The sequence below is a fragment of the Pituophis catenifer genome, unplaced genomic scaffold (assembly GCF_029215685.1).
Source record: "Pituophis catenifer annectens isolate HBS135680 unplaced genomic scaffold, rPitCat1.0.hap2 SCAF_3, whole genome shotgun sequence".
NCBI classification, from domain to species: Eukaryota; Metazoa; Chordata; class Lepidosauria; order Squamata; family Colubridae; genus Pituophis; species Pituophis catenifer.
In genome coordinates, this window is record NW_027256883.1 from 95,660,188 (window position 1) to 95,682,632 (window position 22,445).

General features: G+C 44.8%; 1 protein-coding gene across 1 annotated transcript in view; it reads right to left on the reverse strand.

The window, feature by feature from the left end:
- SORCS2 (sortilin related VPS10 domain containing receptor 2) overlaps positions 1-22,445 on the reverse strand; it is a 154,550-nt gene that overhangs the window by 90,833 nt on the left and 41,272 nt on the right. The window contains exon 3 of the mRNA XM_070939145.1: positions 2,813-2,912. Coding sequence (XP_070795246.1) covers positions 2,813-2,912 — 100 coding nt within the window. The remainder of the gene's footprint in view (positions 1-2,812; positions 2,913-22,445) is intronic.

The following is a 22,445-nucleotide window of genomic DNA, read 5'->3' on the forward strand; positions in this document are numbered from 1 at the left end:
CAACGTTTACAAAAATGACTTAATCTATAGTTAATTATAGTGGCAAGCACCTATAACTTCCAGCATTCCAGAAGCAAAGTATTTCACATCAGCAAGAACAAAAATACACTAATTCCAGAAGTGCTGGAATTAGTGTAAGGACTTTACAAGAAACCAGGTCCAATGCATGAGCAAGGAGCCTGTCGTCTACTAGGTGCATATTGCTTCATCACATTCTAATATCATAAGGGATGGTGCAAGGTTTCTATGAAGGAAGAAATTATAAAGGTCAATAGCATTAAATGTACATCTAGTTATCTATCTAGCAGGAAAGGAGAAACATGGGGGGAAATGTAGGCAACCAATCCTAGCTGGGTGCTTCATTTATATATTCCTGACTGCCACAGAAAACTAACTTCCACAGCATTATAGAAGAGTGAGAATAGAATTGGTGTTTGGAAGTCTTTTCTGTCCAAACTTTTTCCAATTGTTTATAATTGTTTCTATCCTATGCTATGTTGCAATATTTGTGTTGTGATCCTTTTGTTCTGTTGCCTACGGTATTTATACATAATATTTTGAAGTGTTCTTCCTTTCCTTGTTATAAGTAAAACATTTTATGGTTTTTAAGTGAAAATATTTTAATTTTAAAAAATTTCGCACAGAATATTTAATAATTAATGGCTGTTTTAGAGCACATCTGCTGAGATTGTCACAATTAAGCTGCAGAATTCCTCTGAAATAAGATACCATTCAAATAAGTTTTAGAACCTTACATTGGACAAAATAAGTAAAAGAGGTATTTGTGTACAAGCAATCTGGCAGTAAATTTGATATTTGTCCCAGATATGAGCAAAATTTAGGGAAATACTATGTTTTGTTAGTTCTCAGATAAATTCAATTTCACAGAATGATACCCAAGACTCTGTAAACATACCTGAACATATATATATGTATGTGTGTGTGTGTGTGTGTGTGTACACACACGCACACGCACACACACACATACACACACACACACATATATACACACATACATACATACATATATATATATATACATATATATACATATATACATATATACATATATTTGTTTTTGTAGATTTTCACGGGTACAAGTATGCAAGACTTGGCATATTCGGGTCTTTTCTTGTGTAAGATTGAGAGTATCTTGGCAACATTTTGACAAGGTCCCACTCATCATCTTCAGGCTGGTGTCTTCGGCTTCGTGCTTGTGTGAGCACGCTTTGCTCACACAAGCACGAAGCCGAAGACATCAGCCTGAAGATGATGAGTGGGACCTCGTCAAAACGTCGCCAAGATACTCTCAATCTTACACGGGAAAAGACCCGAATACGCCAAGACTTGCATATACATACATACATACATACATACATACATACATACATACATACATACATATTCTCTCTCTCTCTCTCTCTCTCTCTCTCTCTCTCTCTCTCTCTCTCTCACACACACACACACACACACAATATTCTCTACACAATCCTACTCTGCATTATGATATACAATATAAGCTAAGGCCAACTTAACGCTTTCAGAAAAATATTACATGTTTATTCACCAACAGATACTATAGAGAGTGATAAGTAAGATGGAGGATATAAATTGTTTGTGGATGAGGTACAATAAGAGGGAAGCAATAACTTGCCCTCTCCCAGAAAAGCTGTTCAAGTAGATTCAATATATGATGCCAGAGTTGCAGTGCTAAAGAAAGTATTAGTCATCTGTGCAACAAATAATCAAAGAATTTCAGAAATTAAGAACTACACTTTAACCTTAACCCTGCTTTGTGTTATTTATACTTAAATATACTTTCAAATAAATTATGGTTTCCTCCTGCTCATATAGCAGATATCTTCAGGATTTTGTTTTTGTTTTTTACAGGGTGTGTCCAGTGGTGGGATCCAACTAATTTAACAACCGGTTCATCTTAAAGACCGGGTGGGCATGGCTCAGGTGTGTGTCATGTGACTAAGTGGGCATGGTCAACTTGATGTCACTCACAGCAAGATGGGACAGCGTAGGCAGGCTGAAGCTAAGTGCAGCAAGCCCAGAGCGGATCTTTCTTCCCCGCTGTCAGCCTTACCTTCCAGCCCATGGGATTCGCACCATTCTCATAGCGCTAGCCCGACTGGCGAAGGTTGAGCGGGTGGCATTCTGGTGGAGGCCTTGGAAAAGGCCAGAGCCAGGGACTGGCATGCCCCCCAACCTGAGGTGACGGGCAACCGTGCTTATCCCGAGGCAGCCCTTCGTCCAAGCGTCTTACCTTCGCGGGCAGCCACAGTGAGCAGAGCGGGCGAAGCACGGAGATCAGCTGGCCCATGTGGTCTGAAGGAGCCAGAGAGTAGCTGGGTGTGGGCATGACTCTAGCCACCAGCCAAGATGGGCGAAGTGAGATAGGGCGGGGTGAGGTGGGCGGGGCCAGCCAATGGTGGGATTTGCCGGTTGGCTGAACTGCGCAGAATCTTAACAACTGGTTTGCCCGAACTGGTCCAAATCAGCTCAATCCCACCTCTGGATATGTCTGTATTTACATTATTTAAGCTCCAGGACACAGTATTGTCTGCTTTTATTTTTTCATATATATCATCATTTTCTCATGCTTGAATAAATCTACCTACAGTTAGCACAATTATTATTTGATTACAGTTAGATAATTCGTAATCAACTTTTAATTCTATGTATTTAGTACTTCTAATGGTTTCTCTTTCGAACATGTGACTGACATGCTTTGCTAGAAATTTATTCTGCTAAACACAATTTTTTTTCTGGGCTCTTCTACTGAAATAAACAATTATCCCCATACCTTCTTCTTGTTAGCAGGGCAGATGTAGAAATTTTCAATGACTGTAACAATTCCAGGCTGTAAGTTTAATTTAGTATATAATGTTCCAAAATCTGACGACCTGGGAGACAAGAAAAAACAAAAGTGGCATTCTGATAATCTGCATGTATTTCCAACTGTGATAACTGAGAAGTGTTCAGGCCACAAATTATATATTTGGCAACTAAAATAAATTCAAAAATTCATGCAAGAAGGAAACCAAAAGGACTGTAATTTTTTTTTTACAAAATATCCCCTCTGAAAAACAAAAACATTTAATTTATCAGAAGAAAGGTAAGTTCTACAACAAAGAATAAAATTTATCAAGCACAAGTTTAAAAAGGAAAATCCTAAAAAAACTTTAAATCTAGTTACCACACAAAACATTTTAATTTAAGTACTACATTCAAAATGGACAGTTAGATGGACTTTTAATTTAAAACATACAAACAGAAAACATAACTTTACAAATAGTAAAACACATAGTAAAACATTTTTCTTTCTTTTTTTATTAAAAAAAATAAGTAAAACATTTTTCTTTGAAGAAATTTTGCTTCACATTCAAGAAGCTTCTTCAGCTTTCAAAGAAAAGCCAAAAAGTCCAGTTGCCTCTTGAAAAAATATCTTTGGGACAACCATGACCTGGATGACTGAGAATCTCCATAGACAAATAGTAAAACAAAAAATAAAACTGTTAGTCTTTAAAGGCTTAGCTAGAAAGATCTGCTTTACAGATTTCCTAAAAGCAGAAAGAATGAGAGATAAACACAACTTGTGATTTCTTTTCTTTTTCACAGCTTTCAATTTGCAGAATATATTTTCACTAATCGTAAAATAATACAGAAATATATTCTTTCATTCACTGTTTTAATTCACATAGACTAGAGTTTGGAGACCTTCAATTATTTTTCCTTTTACAATATAGATACAATTAATAAAGACAAACAGTATATTTGTAACAACATTATATGCAAAAAGGCAGTTTGTAATAGCAACTGAAATATTATTCATGAAAATCTAGTGCAGAACTATATTCTGTTATTCTTTTTACAACACTATAAACAGAAAATACAATTAATAAGAAATCTGAGGGGACCAAGAGTCATTCTTCTGCAAGGGAAAACATATCCCTTCAAACTGTATCTGCTCTACAACCGTGTTTTCAATATAAAGCGGATTGAGGTGCAACGAAAACACATTACAATAAATTCCCTTCTCAGCAAAACAATGAAAAAGAAAAGACAGATGAGGGTAAACAGAAAATATTGCTTGGATATCCTTCCACACATCAAGTCCCATTTAAGTAGCTAAACAGGTGCACATATTTGATGAAAATTTGCATGTGGTACTACACCATTTTAAGGGAGACACACATTCATGTTAGCTGAAAGCTTCTTGAAAAATACTTCGAAAATGTTCTTGGCCAATTCCAGGGATAGCACATAGGATCAAAGAGCTGCAAAGGACCTCAGTGGTCTTCTACTACAAACTTCTGCTCCAGGCAGGAGTCCTTATATCATCTTGGTCAAATGGTTCTCTGATTTAAATTTTGAAAACATTCAGTGATGGAGCACCCACAACTCTGGGAAGCAAGCTATTACATTTGTGAAAAAGTCAGGATCAAGCATTATACCCATTCAAACCTAGGCTAGTTTAAAAAAAAAAATGTGTAACATTGCTGCATTTCCTAATGAATTCTTAAAAATGTATTAAATTACACTCACATAGTTTCCAGATATCATTATCATTATCATTATTATTGTTGTTGTTCTTGTTGTTATTTATTAAATTTTTATACCGCCTTTCTCCCAAAGGACTCAGGGCGGTGTACAGCCAAGATAAAAAACTAACAATATAAAAGTTAAAAACAATTTAAAATTATTAAATAGTTTGGCCAATAATCTAAAATAAAATAACCCATTACAATAATATTTTAGGCCAGACCTGCTTGATGGAATAATAGTGTTTTAAGGGCGCGGCGAAAGGTACGAAGGTCGGGAATCCAACGAATCTCCGGGGGCAGCTCGTTCCAGAGGGCAGGTGCCCCCACAGAGAAGGCTCTCCCCCCTGGGGGGTCACCAGTTGACACTGTCTAACCGACGGCACCCTAAGAAGACCCTCTCTGTGGGAGCGTACTGGTTGATGGGAGGCTATCGGAGACAGAAGGCGGTCTCATAAGTACCCAGGTCCTATGCCATGGAGTGCTTTAAAGGTGGCGACCAATACCTTGAATCGCACCCGGAAGACCGCCGGGAGCCAGTGCAGCTCGCACAGGAATGGTGTTACATGGGAGCATCGAGTCGCCCCCATAATCACCTGCGCGGCTGCATTCTGGACCAGCTGGAGCCTCCGAGTGCTCTTCAAGGGGAGCCCCATGTAGAGAGCGTTACAGTAGTCCAGACGGGAAGTAATGAGGGCATGAGTGACTGTGCGCAAGGTGTCCCGGTCCAGAAAGGGACGCAACTGGTGGATTAGGCGAACCTGATAAAAAGCCCCCCTGGCCACAGCCGTCAGATGGTCTTCTAAAGACAGCTGTGAGTCCAGGAGGACACCCAAGTTGCGAACCCTCTCTGAGGGGGCCAAGATCTCACCCCCTATAGTCAGTGATGGAACCAACTGACTATGACGGGACGCCGGAAACCACAGCCACTCGGTCTTGGAGGGGTTGAGTCTGAGCTTGTTTCTCCCCCATCATGTTAGTTTGAGTGCTGGTTAGTTGCTGTAGGTCTTAGAATAGAATTAGAATAGAATAGAGCTGGAAGGGACCATGGAGGTCTTCTAGTTCAGCCCCTGCTCAAGCAGGAGAACCTATACCATTTCAGACAAGTGATTGTCTAGTAGTCTCTTTTTAAAAACCTCCGGTGATGGGAGTGCCCATAATTTCTGAAGGCAAGCTGTTCCACTGGTTAATTGTCCTCACTGTGAGGAAGTTTCTCCTTAATTCCAGATTGCTTCTCTCTTTAGTTTCCAACCATTATTTCTTCTCCTGCCCTCTGGTGCTTTGGAGAATAATTTGGCCCCCTCTTCTTTGTGGCAACCCCTCACATACTGGAATACTGCTACTGTGTTTCCCCAAAAATACAACATGTCCCCAAAATAAAGCCAAACCTGATTTTTGGGGTGGGTGTAAATATATGCCCTCCCCTGAAAATAAGCCTTAGTGAAGGGGTGGGCATGGCCAGCACAGGAGGCAGCCCTTCTCTTCCCCGGTCACCTCTGGACTTCTTGGCCCCTTAATCAGATCAGCTGAGTCGCTCAGGCCACTGCCTCCAATTCTGCCAATTGCGGCTGCAAAAGAAGCCAGAGGCCAAGTGATGCACCCCACATGCCTCACACCCTCCTTACCTAATGGTGACAGTCACAGCAGGCAATTCCGTCCATGGAAGAGCTGCCTCATGGGTGCTGTTCTGGCTGGCGTCTCCAGCAAGCACAGCTGCTTTTGCCATCGATTGCAACCACTTCTGCAGGGGGCCAAGCAATGGGCCACATGTGCCTCGCGCCGGCCTTCCAAAGGGTACTGTAGCAGCAGCTATTAATAGTTTTTTAACCATTATTTCGTCTTTAAATCAACTTGAATTAATCGTCCTTTAATAGTACAATTTTCTATAATACGTGGCCATTCTAAGCCAGTGCTGATGAAAAATAGGGTACACCAAGAAAGGATCTTCTAATATCAGTTCTAGTTCTCTGATTTGCAGAAGGAAAACTGGTTCTTTCTTTCTTTCTTTCTTTCTTTCTTTCTTTCTTTCTTTCTTTCTTTCTTTCTTTCTTTCTTTTCCTTCCTTCCTTCCTTCCTTCCTTCCTTCCTTCCTTCTTTGATATTTAGTTTCTATACATTCTTTACAATATTTGTAAAGTGGATTTTATTCCTCAGGGATATGAGAATAAATCCTAACAGTTTCCTCTAATTCTGAATCCATTCAGGTAAAAGCCAGGATGTCAGAAGCAAAAGGACCACATTTGCTTTCTTTGTTTATGGGAATTGTTGTTGGTATCCTTAAACTATTATCTCTGGAGGAAAAAGGGAGCACCGGGGGGGGGGGGACTTGCACTATATCTGCTAAATACAGACACTAAAGATATATTTGATTGTAGTCAATGATGGGGAGGCCATCCTAATTGATCCTGAAATGGATCATATTAAATTTTAAAAACTGAATTATTCTATTTGAAAACCCAATAAAATAGTTCCAGGTAAATAATATATGCCAGATATGTCTGTGTGGAAAGATCATCATTATCTCTATAGACTTAGCTAAGGATGGTAAAATTGTGATTAACCAATAGTTTCTTCATGGTTAAGGAAATGTTTCTTTAATAGTCGTCTTATCACTGTCTGCTTTAGGGATGGAAGGACAGACCAAAAGCACTAATTTACTTCTTACTGTGGATCTAGCCTTCTTCCAACCAATTTAACTAACCAGAATTAAACAAGCACAAGGTAGTCCATATCTTTCTAGACAGGTTTGTCTGAATCCTTGAGTTCTGTAAGTTGAAAAGAATTCAGATCAACAGCTCAAAACAATTGCTATGGTTAAATCACTGTAGTCTGCTTCAACATTGGAAACCAACTTGAAGTGGATCAAGCAACTCAGTCTGTGAAGAACATCTATCACAATGAGCTATACCAGGGGTCACCAACCTTTCGGACCTCAGGGACCACTAACTTTATAATTTTAAATCCAGCGGACCACTAATATGATCTGCCTAATGACCAGCTGGTGGGCATGGCTAGGTGGACATGTGACTGGGTGGGTGTGGCCAATTCGATGTCACTCACATTGAGGGGTGTCTCGCCAGACTCTACTTGCCCCTCCCCTCCCAACCACTCCTCGCCTGCCCACCTGGGTTCCTTAGGGTCTGAACAGGAAGCAGTTGTTGGAACTAAGCAGCCACCACGAGAAAGAGTTGGCAAAACAGCTGGCTCAGTTCAAATTGGATCTGGCCGAGAAGGAGGCTCAGCAGAAGCACCTCACTGAGGACTACAAGCATAGGCTTTCCAAGCAGAGGGAAGACCTGCAGGAGAGCAAGGTCAGGTACCAGCGCCTGGAGGCTCAATGGGCTAAGAAGGTCAGCCAGTTCCAGGTCATGATGCAGTCCCACTGGAACAAGGCCCTCTGGCTCTATGCCACCAGTGGTGCTTCCCTCCAGCCTTCACCCAAAGCCCCGCACCAGGAGGCCAAAGCAGACCCCAAGTCAGAATTTCTGCCCCCCTCTGACCCACACAAAAAGACTCCGAAGGGGGAGACTCTCTGCAGCAACACAAATGTTCACTGCACAGATCCAGCCCGGGGGCCGTAGTTTGAGGACCGCTGATTTAGTACAATATAAGAAATGCAAATAATTTTTCTGCGGACCACCAACATTTTCTCACGGACTACCAGTGGTCCACGGACCACCAGTTGGTGACCACTGAGCTATACAGCAACAAAAGATGCAAAGTTTATTCTCAGCAGATGCTGTGAAGAAAATTCTTTGACATTGGCAAAAAGGCATTAAGAGTGGTTAACTTTATCTTGTGTAGCTTCTTCTTTAGTAATATTGTACTACTAACTAGAGCATACAAAACATTTGCTAGACCAATTCTTGAGTACAGCTCATCTGTTCAGAACCCGCACTGCATATCGGACATAAATACAATCAAGAGAGTCCAGAGATATTTTACAAGAAGAGTCCTCCATTCCTCTACCCGCAGTAAAATACCTTATGCCACCAGACTCCAAATTTTGGGCTTAGACAACTTAGAACTACGCTGATTTCAGTCTGACCTAAGCATAGTACATAAAATTATCTGCCACAATGTCCTACCTGTCAATGACTATTTTAGCTTCAACCACAACAATACACGAGCAAATAATACATACAAACTCAAGGTAAACTGCTCCAATCCCAATTGCAGAAAATATGACTTCAGTAACAGAGTGGTCAATGCCTGGAATGCACTACCTGACTCTGTAGTTTCTTCCCCAAACCCCCAAAACTTTAACCTTAAGCTGTCTACTGTTGACCTCACCCATTCCTAAGAGGTCTGTAAGAGGTATGCATAAGTGCACCAGCGTGCCTACTGTCCCTGTCCTAATATTCCTTTTTACTTACTCTTTTCATGTATTCAAATTATGTTTATACTTTTACCTGTTATCTTATATATGCTTGACAAAATAAATAAATAAATAAATAAATAAATAAATAAATAAATAAATAAAATAAACTATGTAATATTGGTGGAAGAGATTATTAGTCTGTGTGAGACTGATACACATCTACTATTCTTCTTAAGCTGCTGCTCTTTTGTTTTGGCTTCCTTAGCTTTCTGTTAAAAAACAAAGTTTTCTGGGGCATGCTCAGCAGTGACACTTTTAATTCTCAAGGCTGTTTCCATAGGAGTCCTGGTACTCTGTGAGGTTGCCTGCAGATGTTTCATTACTCAACTACCATATCAGTGGTAGGTTTCAAAATTTTTTACTACCAGTTCTGTGGGTGTGGCTTGGTGGGCATGGCAAGGCTTGGTGGGCGTGGCTTGGTGGGTATGGCAGGGGAAGGATATTGTAAAATGTCCATTCCTACCTCAATCCAGGGGAAGGTTACTGCAAAATCCCCATTTCCTCCCGATCAGCTGGTACTTGGGAGGCAGAGAATAGATAGAGGCGGGGCCAGTCAGAACGAACGTTGTCTTACCTGAACGTTCCTTCTCTGCGCGCTGATGGAGAATCCAAATTATGGTAGGTTCATCAGTTTGATTGCTAGACTGGGTGACTGTTTCTTTAAGAAACATCCTTGGCCACTCCTCCTTTGTCTGGCTAAGCCCCAGTTCGTTCGCGAAGTCAATAGAAGATGGTGTAGACCTGAAACAATAGAAGGAGACAAAGAAAAAAACAAGGCAGTCCTGGCCAGAAGCAGTCAAGGGATGGGTTGGATTCTCCATCAACGCGCAGAGAAGGAACGTTCAGGTAAGACAACGTTCGTTCTCCAGCGCGCTGCCTGGAGAATCCAAATTATGGGATATACCCAAGCTAGTTAGAAGTAGGGTGGGAGGCTGCTTCATCCCGGGAAGGGACAGCCAGGACAGACTGTAGCACTCGACGTCCAAAGGAAGCTTCAGCCGAGGCAAAGGAGTCAATTTTGTAATGTCTAACAAAAGGAGTCAAGGTAGTCCATGTTGCAGCCCTACAGACGTCAAGGATGGATGCCTGGGAGGCCCAAGCCGCAGAGGTGGCTGCGCTACGGGTAGAGTGTGGAAGTATCCGCCCAGGCAGAGGAGTCCGTCTGGTGCGATAAGCCGTGACGATGCAGGCCTTGATCCAACGGCCTATCGTGGACGAGGAGACTTTCATGCCCAAGGTAGAAGGGTTGAAATACAGGAACAATGCTTCGGATTTACGGAAGGACTCAGTCCTCTTGATGTATCATCGGAGAGCTCGTTTAACGTCCAAAGTATGCCATTGTTGTTCAAGATGATGGCTAGGAGCCGGACAAAAGTCAGGTAGAATTAACTCTTGGGCACGGTGGTAGAGAGAATTTACCTTTGGGAGGAAGGAAGGATCTGTACGAAGCACCACCTTGTTAGGATGGAAAACACAAAGGTCAGGCCGTACAGACAGAGCTGCCAACTCAGACACTCGTCTCGCCGAAGTAATAGCCACTAAGAAGGCAACCTTAAGAGTCAAATATCGAAGGGATATAGAAGCCAGAGGCTCAAAGGGGGGTGACATGAGTGTCGTTAGAACTAATGGCAAGTCCCAAGTTGGGTACCGATGGATAGTGGGTGGACGGAGATTTGATGCTCCCCTCAAGAATGTCCGAATACGGGGATTTTGGGTCAGAGGTCGATCGTCTACAGAAGACAGATCTGTGCCTAAGGCAGCCACCTGACGCCTCAGGGTATTAGGAGCCAGGCCACGGTCCAAACCCTCTTGCAGGAACACGAGGACATCAGAAGGAGATGCAGTTGTAGGGTCCTGGTGAGACTTGGAACACCAAGTGCAAAAGGCACGCCAGGTGGCGTCGTATATGCGGTTCGTTGATGCACGCCTGGCAGACTGCCTAGTGTGGATCACGCTAGCCGGAATGTTGTCCTTCCTTAAACGGATCCTCTCAAACGCCAGACGGTCAACTGCAACCACTGAGGGTCTGGGTGCAGTATGACCCCCTGGCTGAGAACTATCCGGTCGTTGGGAATCTGCCAAGGACGTTCCACCGAGAGACTCCGGAGGTCCGCGTACCAGGAGCGACGCGGCCAATTGGGTGCGACCAAGATGAGATCCGCCTTCTCCTCCAACAGCTTGCGAATCACCCGAGGAATGAGCGGTGGGGGGGGGAAGGCGTAGAGCAAGCCTGGAGGCCACTTGCTTCGGGGAGCGTCGCAACCTTCTGCTCCGGGGCAGGGAAACCGGGAGAAGAATCGGGGAAGATGGGCATTCAGCTGGGTTGCAAACAGGTCGACCGTTGGGAGGCCGAACCGCTTCGATACCTCCCTGAACAAGGCCGGATCCAGACGCCACTCCGCCTGATCTATTTGAGTCCGGCTGAGCCAATCTGCGGTGATGTTTTCGACCCCGGATATGTGTTCGGCTGTTAGGGAGAGGACAGTCCTTTCTGCCCAAAGGAGCATTCTCGTCGCCTCCTCCATCAGCTGTTTGGAGCGAGTTCCTCCTTCTCTGTTGATGTGGGCCTTCGTTGTTGTATTGTCCGTTAGGACTAGAACATGATGCCCCTTCACAGATGTTCTGAAATGACGGAGAGCGAGGTGGACTGCTCGTAGTTCCAGCCAATTTATGTCGTGCCGCAAGTCCAGACTGGACCAGCGGCCCTGGGCAACTGACGACTGCAGATGGGCGCCCCAGCCGAATTGACTTGCATCCGTCGTCAGGATTAAGCGACTGGGTTCCATAAAGAAGGAGCCCTTCCGTACGGACGGGGAGGTCCACCACCTGAGAGACAACCGTACCGTAGCTGGTAGGGCAACGGTGATGTTTGAACACGCTCGGTGGGATCTTTGATAGGGCAGGAGGAACCATTGGAGAGGACGACTGTGAAGACGAGCCCACGGGACAATTGAGATACACGAAATTAGCTTGCCGAGTAGTTGTGACAAGGTGAGCAGGGGAACGGACCTGCGAGAAAGAACCCTGGTCACTAATGACTGAATGCTGTGAATTCTGTCGGGGGAAAGGAAAACCCGGCAGCTGACAGAGTCTATGAGAGCACCCAGGTGGAGGATGTGAGTGGTAGGCGAGAGCTGGCTTTTGTTGAGGTTCAGGGAAAACCCGTGCTGTTGTAGGACACGAGAGACAGCTTTCAGATCGACGACAGCCTGATGACGAGAGGCAGATAGGATGATGATGTCGTCTAAATAGCACATGACTCTGATGGGAACTTGTCGCAGAGATGCCGCCAATGTCGCCAGCAGCTTCGTGAAGGTCCGAGGGGCGGACGAGAGGCCAAACGGCATGGCCCGATACTGGAAGTGCCTGTTGGCATAGGCAAATCGAAGAAACCGTCGATGATAAGGACGGATCGGGACATGCAAGTAAGCCTCCTTGAGATCGATTGATGTCATAAAGTCGCCTCTTCGGATGCCCTGCAGGATCGATTTGAGCGAATGCATCTTGAAATGGTGGTATTTGACGAACTTGTTCAATGCCTTCAGGTCCAAGATCCCTCTCCAGTCCCTGGAGGACTTGGGGACGGGAAACAGGCGCGAGTAGAATCCGGAGCCCCGTTGTTCTACCGGCACTGGTTCGATAGCGCAGATGTCGAGCAGGTGTTGTATCTCTGCGTCCATTAATGCCCTCTTCTCCGGATTGCTCGGAAGCGGGCACCGGAGAAGGCAGTTCGGAGGGCTGGAGAGGAAGTCTATAGTAAGACCGAAGCGCACAGTCTGAAGGACCCAAGCGTCTGTTGTAGAAGAGGCCCATTGGGGCAAAAAATGGAGAAGACGACCTCCAATAGGGAGCTCTGCGGAATAGTCACTTGCCCCTTCGGAAGGGTCGGCTGGAAGCCCCACGGTACTGGCGTCTGGTGATGGGCTGACCTCTGCCTCGATCACGGTAGGCAGGTCGATCAAAGGTTCGATCTCCTCCTTGAAAATATTGTCTTGGAAAATAGGACTCCCTGGGCCCGGAGTCAGTCCGAAATGGCTGCCTCTGGCCATAAGGAGCGAACCGCCTGTCGTGGCGTCTGTAGGAGGATGGCATAATTTTACGCTTATCCTTATCCTCCACAAGGATAGGGTCTAAGGCTTCTCCAAAGAGAAGAGAACCCTTGTAGGGAGCAGATGCCAGCTTCCACTTCGATTTGAGATCGGCCTTCCAGTGGCGGAGCCAAAGTAAACACCGAGAAGTGACATTAGATACAAGAGCTCGGGAGGAAAACTTAGCCGCGTTTAAGGACGCGTCAGCGCAGTATTCAGTGGCCGCCATGATTTTATTTATGTCATGGTGAAGCCTGCTGTCCTCAGGGGGAAGCCGTTCCTGTAACTGACGCATCCAGATTAGAGATGCGCAGGCAAAGAAGGAAGTCGCTGTAGCTGACCTGATGGCCCAGGCAGCCGCTTGGTGTGTCTTGCAGAGAGACAGCTCAGACTTCCTGTCCTCGGCCCTGAGTCCATCAAGGACGTCGTTAGAGATTACCGAGGAAGACGTAAGGTGGGCCACAGGTGGATCCACAGCGGGCAATTGTATTAAGTCCTGAAAGGAAGGATCTGAACAATACAACCGCTTGTCAAGTCCGGTAGGAGCCGAGATGTAGGCCGGTTGAGACCACGACCTTTGAACCACATCAGTGAACAACTCCGGACATGGGATAAAATCCTGATCCGGTTTCTGCAAGTGAAATAAGTCGTCATGAGGATTAACATTAGTGGTTTGAGAAGATTGAGAGGAAATAATCCCCATGTTCGTGGTAACCTTGGCCTTGTGGAGCAAGGACTTAAACATGGAAGGACGGAAGAGTCCCGTAAAGGCAGGCCTTTCCGGAGCTAGGTCTTCATCCTCAGACAATTCTCCCTCCTCGAGTTCCTCCTCCTCCCATAAGGAGTCCTCTGTAAGAAAGGATTCGGGACGTTGGTAATACACACGTCGCTGGTCGTCATATAGAGGAGCCAAGGGGGGATGGGCCATAACAGGAGCATGTGACACTTGGTGAGGAGCAGAAGCCAGGATGCGAGAGACAGTTTGAGACACGAGATCCTGGATATCCCGAGACATAGTGGGTTGAAGGCCCTCTGATGGGCGAAGGCCAGCTGCTGTGGGCGTAAAGGTTGCCTCCGGAGCAGGACGACTCGATGGTTGGGTGGCTGGTTCACAGGAACCCAGAAGCACTGATGGGAATGCAGCTTCTCTCAGGTGTTGAACATCTGAAGGGCCATGAGCCGCCACAGGGAGATCCTGAGGCACCTGGATTGGCCGATCCGGAGACAGTTGTCGATGAGACGATTGAGCCCTTTGCTGGGCAAGAAGATACTGCCTTTCAAAGGCCTTGCGTTTTCTTTCTTCCGCCCTATCCGCAGCCGCAGAGCGAGTGGAAGGATGAGGGCTAGCAGATCTAGCCCTGACATCCTGGACCTTCGAAGTTTTGGAAGTCGCCTTTGACCGCTTCCTGGCTTCAGGGGGGCTATAGGCCTGCTCTATTTCCGATGACATATCAGAGTCAGCCATGACCAGGATGTAGACAAGGCAAGTAACTGAAACAATTCAGAAAATGGAGGAATTGATTAATTGATTGAAATTATTATTATTACTATTATTACTATTATTATTAATCACCTTTTTTTTTTTTTTACAGGAACAGAGCTGATATGGCAGCAGGTGAGTACAACAAAGAACAATTAAGGTGGCCAATAAGGTGTCAAAACACCCAGAGCCGCTTCTCAATAGCGCAGAGCAACACAGGCGGAAGCAAGCTGCAGGAGGAAAAAAAGGGGGGCCTCCTGAGGAATTGCAGAAGACCTTGCAGTTAATAATCAGCAGGAGGCTCAGAAATAACATGCGCAAAGGAGCGCAGGCTCGGATTAGACCGCCAAGCACCCTAGCCATCAAGAGGACAAGCTCAACTTGCTAGGGGCTGAGACAATATTTAAATGGCAGGCGGTTAAAAAACAAACAGCCTCCTAACGCCCTTGCCACCGAGAAACCCTGTCAGAAATTGGCGGGAAGGAAAAAAAGCCGTTTAAAATGGTGCGCGGCTCGAGATTAGCCGCCGAGCGTCCATGCCGCCGAGTCCTGCATAAACAGCCGCTGAGGCTGTCAATCAAGGTAAAAATGGCGCGCGGCTCGAACTCGGCCGCCGAGCGCCATTAAGAGAGAGGGGAAGTGCAGAGATCGAAGCAATGGTAGCCGATCGTCTTAAAAAAAGCCTGTCAGCGCCACAATCAATGTTAAAAAACAAAGCCCAGGTTCTAGGGGTTTGCTGAATAAACGTAGGGACCCCTGTCCGCCAATTTAGAGGTGGAGCGGTGTGGAAGGCGAAGGTGGGAACCCCGGCAATCCGGATCCCAACAACAGCGCCGGCGGCAAGTTATACTCACTCGGAGTTGCCTGAAAGGTAGAGCTCCGAGGAATAAGGCAGAAACGAATGGAGGGGAGCCCCCCTGGTGTGCACCCCAGGGCAAACTCACCCGCCGCTGCAGCACAGAATCCGACAGACAGCTGAGAATACTGAATCCACACAGCTGAGAATACTGAATCCACACCGCTCAGAAAAGGATAGATGGAAATTCCAAATATAAGGTAGTTCTTCAGTTAATTGCTAGAGCCAAGGGAAAACCCAGTCTCTTGCTTGACTGGGTGAACGAACTGGGGCTTAGCCAGACAAAGGAGGAGTGGCCAAGGATGTTTCTTAAAGAAACAGTCACCCAGTCTAGCAATCAAACTGATGAACCTACCATAATTTGGATTCTCCAGGCAGCGCGCTGGAGAATTTTTACTACTAGTTCTCCAAACTACTCAAAATTTCTGTTACCGGTTCTCCAGAACTGGTCAGAACCTGCTGAAACCTACCTCTGATTCCTACTTTTCTAGCCATCTGCTGTGTACCAATGTATTTTTTTCATTAATGTATTTATATCATTTATTCATACTTTCTTTATACCAAGTCATACTTGACATGCTGATTTTAGACTGACTCTTATGTCACTCTAGATGCCACTGATTCATACTTTTTGACATACACCTGAGTTTTTAAATTCATAATAAACCCTACACCTTCACTTCCTCAATTGAATTGAGGAATACACTACGCATGTATTACCCAATACCATTCTATGGAATCAGACCCCCCTTTATTTTGATCTATTTTATTTACATCCTTCCCAATTTTAAGACACAGATCTTATCTATTTTTCTTTCATTTGTTTCACTAGTAATTTATCCTTTTTAGCATGTATTCCCCTTATTTTCCTACTCTCAATTAATTAAGTACAATAAAACTCTTAAATGATCAAGGTACTTGATAAAAGCATGGCGATTTGAAAAGGCCTTTGGATAAGTCTTCCCTCTGGGTTCACATTGTTTATTGCTATTAAGTTGTTTTTCAAGAATAATTATATTTGTCAGCATAATATATTGACATCAGTTTCGTACAGCTGCTGCTCTGGGGAAGGCTTGCTTTATTGAAATATGCTATTAAAATATGTTATTTAAATATATGCTTTAAGCAATTACATGATGTTTACCTTTTTAAATCACACTGAATGTATCTTTAATTCATGTATATATTCATTTATAAATGTGAAATATTTAAATGCATGTTATCCCAAAGTAACTATTCTAAAGGTATCCTGATATTTTAGGCAAACTATTTGGAAAGTGATGGGTACACAGGCATTCTCACATTGTCTTTTTATTTATAACCAGTTATATTTTATATTTTGTTTTTTCTAATATCATTTCATGTAACATGCTGTGTTACATCACACCAGTGGTGGGTTTCAAAATTTTTACTACCAGTTCTGTGGGTGTGGTTTGGTGGGTGTGCCATGGATTGGTGGGCATGGCTTGGTGGGTGTGGCAGGGGAAGGATACTGTAAAATCTCCATTCCCACCCCACTCCAGGGGAAGGATACTGTAAAATCTGCATTCCCTCCCCACTCCAGGGGAAAGTTACTGCAAAATCCCCATTTCCTCCCTATCAGCTGGGACTGAGGAGGCAGAGAATAGATGGGGGTGGGGCCAGTCAGAGGTGGTATTTACCGGTTCTCCGAACTACTCAAAATTTCCGCTACCTGTTCTCCAGAACTGGTCAGAACCTGCTGAAACCCACCTCTGCACCATATGTACATCTTCAGAGCATTGATGATGTTACTTAGTTGATAATGAAATATCTGCAAGGAAACAATGAAACTGAGAAAAACCAAGGATTCTGTAGTTCAATCCTGAGCTTTTTATTTATTTATTTATTTATTTAGAAATTTATAAATTTTGGGTTGACCCAAAATTTATGGGACACATTAAAAGCATATATTAGAGGGTTGACGATTGCATATATGGCAAAGAAAAGAAAAGAGAAAAAGTCCAACAAAATAAATTACAGGAAGAATTTAGAAAATTAGAAGGAATTCTACAGAAAGACCCTCAAAATAAAAAAAAGTAAAAGAGGACTGGAGAATGGTTAAACACAAACTAAATTTGATAACCCAAGAAGAAATTGCTATGAAAATAAAGATGGCAAAACAAAATTATTTTGAACATGCAAACAAAATAATAATAATAATAATAATAATAATAATAATAATAATAATAATAATAATAATAATAATAATTTTATTTCTATACCGCCCTTCTCCCGAAGGACTCAGGGCGGTGTACAGCCTATTTAAAAACACAAAAAACACAACAACAATTTAAAATTTAAAATCATTAAATAATTAGGCTCCAATTAAAATCCCAGAAATTTAAAATACCCCAATTTAAAACGTTATGTTAATAGCCCTGCCTGGCGGAACAACAGGGTCTTCAGAGCGCAGCGAAACACCCGGAGGTCGGAAATCTTTCGTATTTCGGGGGGCAGTTCATTCCACAGGGCTGGGGCTCCCACAGAGAAGGCCCTCCCCCTGGGTGTCACCAGCCGACATAACTTGGCTGATGGCACCCGGAGGAGACCCTCTCTGTGGGAGCGGACTGGTCGGTGGGAGGCTATTGGTGGCAGAAGTTGGTCTCGAAGGTACCCGGGTCCTATGCCATGGAGCGCTTTAAAGGTGGTAACCAACACCTTGAATCGCACCCGGAAGACCACTGGGAGCCAGTGCAGCTCGCGCAGGAGGGGTGTCACGTGGGCGCAACGAGTTGCACCCATAACCACCCGCGCGGCCGCATTCTGGACCAGTTGGAGCCTCCGAGTGCTCTTCAAGGGGAGCCCCATGTAGAGAGCATTACAATAGTCCAACCGGGAGGTGACAAGGGCGTGAGTGACCGTGCGCAAGGCGTCCCGATCCAGAAAGGGCTGCAACTGGCGAATCAGGCGAACCTGATAAAAGGCCCCCCTGGCCACGGCCGTCATGTGCTCTTCTAAAGACAGCCGTGCGTCCAGGAGGACACCCAGATTGCGAGCCCTCTCTGTGGGGGGCAAAGATTCACCCCCAATAGTCAGCGATGGCACCTGCTGACTATATCGGGGCGCCGGAAGCCACAGCCACTCGGTCTTGGAGGGGTTGAGTCTGAGCCTGTTCCTCCCCATCCAGGCCCGCACGGCCTCCAGGCAGCGGGACATCACATCAAGGGCATCGTTGGGGTGGTCTGGGGTGGAGATGTACAGCTGAGTATCGTCAGCGTACAGATGACACTTCACCCCGAAACCACGGATGATCTCACCCAGCGGCTTCACATAAATGTTGAACAGGAGAGGCGAGAGGACCGACCCTTGCGGCACTCCCCATGCGAGATGCCTCGAGGTCGACCTCTGTCCCCCTGCCAACACAAACTGCGAGCGGTCGGAGAGGAAGGAGGAGAACCACCGCAAAACGGTGCCCCCTATTCCTAACCCCCTCAACCGCTGCAGCATGATACCATGGTCGATGGTATCAAAAGCCGCCGAGAGGTCTAATAGGACTAGGACAGAGGAGCAGCCCCTGTCCCGAGCCCTCCAGAGATCATCCACCAACGCGACCAATGCCGTTTCAGTGCTGTACCCCTGCCTGAAGCCCGACTGGTACGGGTCTAGATAGATAGCTTCATCCAGGTGCCGGGGAAGTTGTCGTGCCACCACGCTCTCAACAACCTTCGCCACAAAACGAAGGTTGGAGACTGGACGATAGTTGGCTAATTCAGCCGGGTCCAGGGAAGGCTTCTTGAGGAGGGGCCTCACTACCGCCTCTTTCAAGGCGGCAGGAAAGGCACCCTCACTCAGAGAAGCACTTATAATCCCCTGGAGCCAGCCTCGTGTAACCTCCCGGGAGGCCAGCACCAACCAGGAGGGACACGGGTCCAATAAACATGTGGCGGCACTAATCTTACCCAGAACCCTGTCCACATCCTCGGGAGTCACAGGATCAAACTCCTCCCAGGTAACATTCTCAAGACCTGCCCTCGTCTCCTCCCGTGGACTCATCCAGTCGGAGTCCAAGCCATCCCGAATCCGAGCGACTTTATCGTGCAGGAATTGCACAAAATCCTCAGCACGACCCTGCAAGGGATCTTCCCGCACTCCCCCCCGGAGGAGGGAGTGGGTCACCCTAAACAAGGCGGCTGGGCGGTTCTCTGCAGATGCGATAAGAGCGGAAAAGTGGTTAGACTTTGCCGCTTTTATCGCCACTAGGTAGGTCTTGATATAAGACCTCACCTGTGTCCGGTCGGAATCGGATTGGCTAGTCCTCCAAATGCTCTCTAGGCGTCTTTTCCGACGCTTCATCTCTCTCAGCTCCTCAGAAAACCAAGGAGCCAGTTGAGATCGGCATCGGGTCAGAGGCCGCAAAGGCACGACGCGGTCCAAAGCTCCAGCGGCCGCCCTTTCCCAGGCGGCCACCAGCTCTTCAGTCGAGTCGTGTGTTAGGGTCTCAGGGCACGGCCCAAGCTCCGTCAGGAACCTTTCGGGTTCCATCAGGCGCCTGGGACGGAACCATCTAGTTGGCTCCGTCTCCCTGCGGCGGGGGGCGGCGGTAGGAAAGTCTAGTTGGAGGAGCGAATGATCTGTCCATGACAAGGGTTTAATATCTAGGTCCCCTCTACCAAGATCATTCAACCACTGACCAGAGACAAAAATCAGGTCCAGAGTGTGTCCCCCTATGTGAGTGGGGCCTTGAACTAACTGGGTCAGGTCCATGGCCGTCATGGAAGCCATGAACTCCCGAGCCGCCTCTGACGCCTCACCCGCGGATGGAAGGTTGAAATCCCCCATGACAATAAGTCTGGGGGTATCAACCGCCACCCCGGCAATGACGTCGAGTAGCTCGGGCAGGGTCGCTGCCACGTGGCAGGGAGCCAGGTACGTAGTCAGCAAACCCATCTGCACCCCACGGCCCCACTTCACACAGAGGGACTCACATCCGGCTATCTGAGGAACAGTGGTCTCCCTCGGACAAAGACTTTCCCTAACAATCACCGCCACTCCCCCACCCCTCCCCTGGGCCCTTGGCTGATGAAATGCACGGAAACCTGGTGGGCACATCTCAACGAGGGGGACCCCCCCCTCCTGGCCCAACCAGGTCTCCGTAATACCTGCCAGGTCCGCACCCCCCTCCGAAATAAGATCACAAATGAGGGGGGCTTTATTAACCACCGACCTGGCATTACACAACATCAGCCGCGGACCCAGGGTATAAGTAGATGGTTAGCCTATAAATTAAAAAAGGAGAGGGATAAAAGAATGATACAATGTTTGAAAGATGAGGAAGGAAAAACCCAATACAAAAAAGAAGACAAGAAAAGAATAATTCATACTTTTTTCTCCAAACTATACACACAGGAAGAAAAAATAGAATCAGAAATTAAAACATATTTAGAGGAACTAAATGTATGTAAGCTTATGGAGGAACAGAAAGACGCAATAAATCGACCAATCTCTGAAATAGAACTTGGATTTGCAATAAAAAGGCAAAAAATCAATAAAACACCTGGACCAGATGGAATACCAGTAGAACTATACAGGATAACACAAAAACAGACAGAAGGATTAACGATGCAAATATTTAATGAAGCATTACAACAATCCAATATTCCCCAAACATGGACAGAAGCTTTAATCACACTTATACACAAGGAAGATTCAGACCAGCAATTATAGGCCTATTTCACTACTAAACTCCGATTACAAAATATATATGTCAATCATTGCTGCAAGTTTAAAGACAATTCTAGATAAGTTTATACACCTAGACCAAAATGGTTTTTTGCCTGGCCAACAAATTAAAAATAATTTACGGATTATAATTGATATTTTAGAATTCTACGAAGTCCACCCAGAGAAACAGGTTTCACTGGGTTTCCTTGATGCCCAAAAGACCTTTGACAATTTGAATTGGAGTTTTATGATACAACAAATTAAAAAGATGGAATTTGGATTAAAATTTGAAAAAACGATTGAAAAAATTTACTCAAAACAAACTGCAAGGGTAATTATTAATCAGGATATAACAAATAAATTTGAGATTACTAAAGGATGAGACAAGGCTGCCCACTTTCCCCACTTCTCTTTATTCTATCATTGGAGTCACTCTTAACAAAAATTAGGGAAGATCGAGAGATTAAGGGATTGAAGATAAAAAATGAAGAGTATAAATTGCAAGCCTTTGCAGATGATTTGGTTTTTGTAATCGAGGAACCTCTACAATCAGGCCCCAAATTGATTTTAAAAATAGAGGAATTTGGCGTAGTGGCAGGTCTAAAAATTAACCAAAAAAATCTAAATTGCTAACAAAAAACCTTACTAAAAAACAAGAGATAGAACTGAAGAATACTACAGATATTCAGTTAACAAGGAGAATAAAGTACTTAGGGATTTGGTTAACAGCAAGAGGTTCCTCAATCAAAAAAGATAATTATGATCATATTAATATACATAAAAGATTTGATTTAAGAGATATATGTATGGGGGGGCAGAAAAAGGGTAGATTATGAGCAGAAATTGCTAAACTGGGAGATATAATAATATTATTAGGCTAAATTAGGAGTTATTATATAATGTTATAGTAGAATGTTATTTTGAAATGTATAGTATAAGGGGGATATAATAATATTATTAGAAAGAAAGGGTCAGCATATGGGGGATGGAGTAAGGGGATGGTAAAGTATTATATAATCTGTTATGAATTTAGGTTTTATTTTGAAGAAGCCACAGGGGGAGGGGAGGGGGAGGGGGGGTTAGGGAGGAGGCGGGGAAAAAAGGGGGAAAAATTTGTATTTGAAAAACTTTTTCAATTAAAAAAAAGGATAATTATGATAAATTAATGCTGCAAATTGGGAAAAATTTAGAAAATTGGAAGAACCTTCAAATTTCATGGATGAGAAGAGTGGCGGCAATAAAAATGAATATCTTGCCCAAAATACTGTTCCTCTTCCAGGTTATACCGATAAAAATAGAAAAAAGTTTCTTTGACCTATTAAACAGATTGATTGCAAAGTTCACTTGGCAAGGGAGTAAACCCAGAATTAGATTAAAAATTCTACAAGATACTAGAGACAGAGGAGGA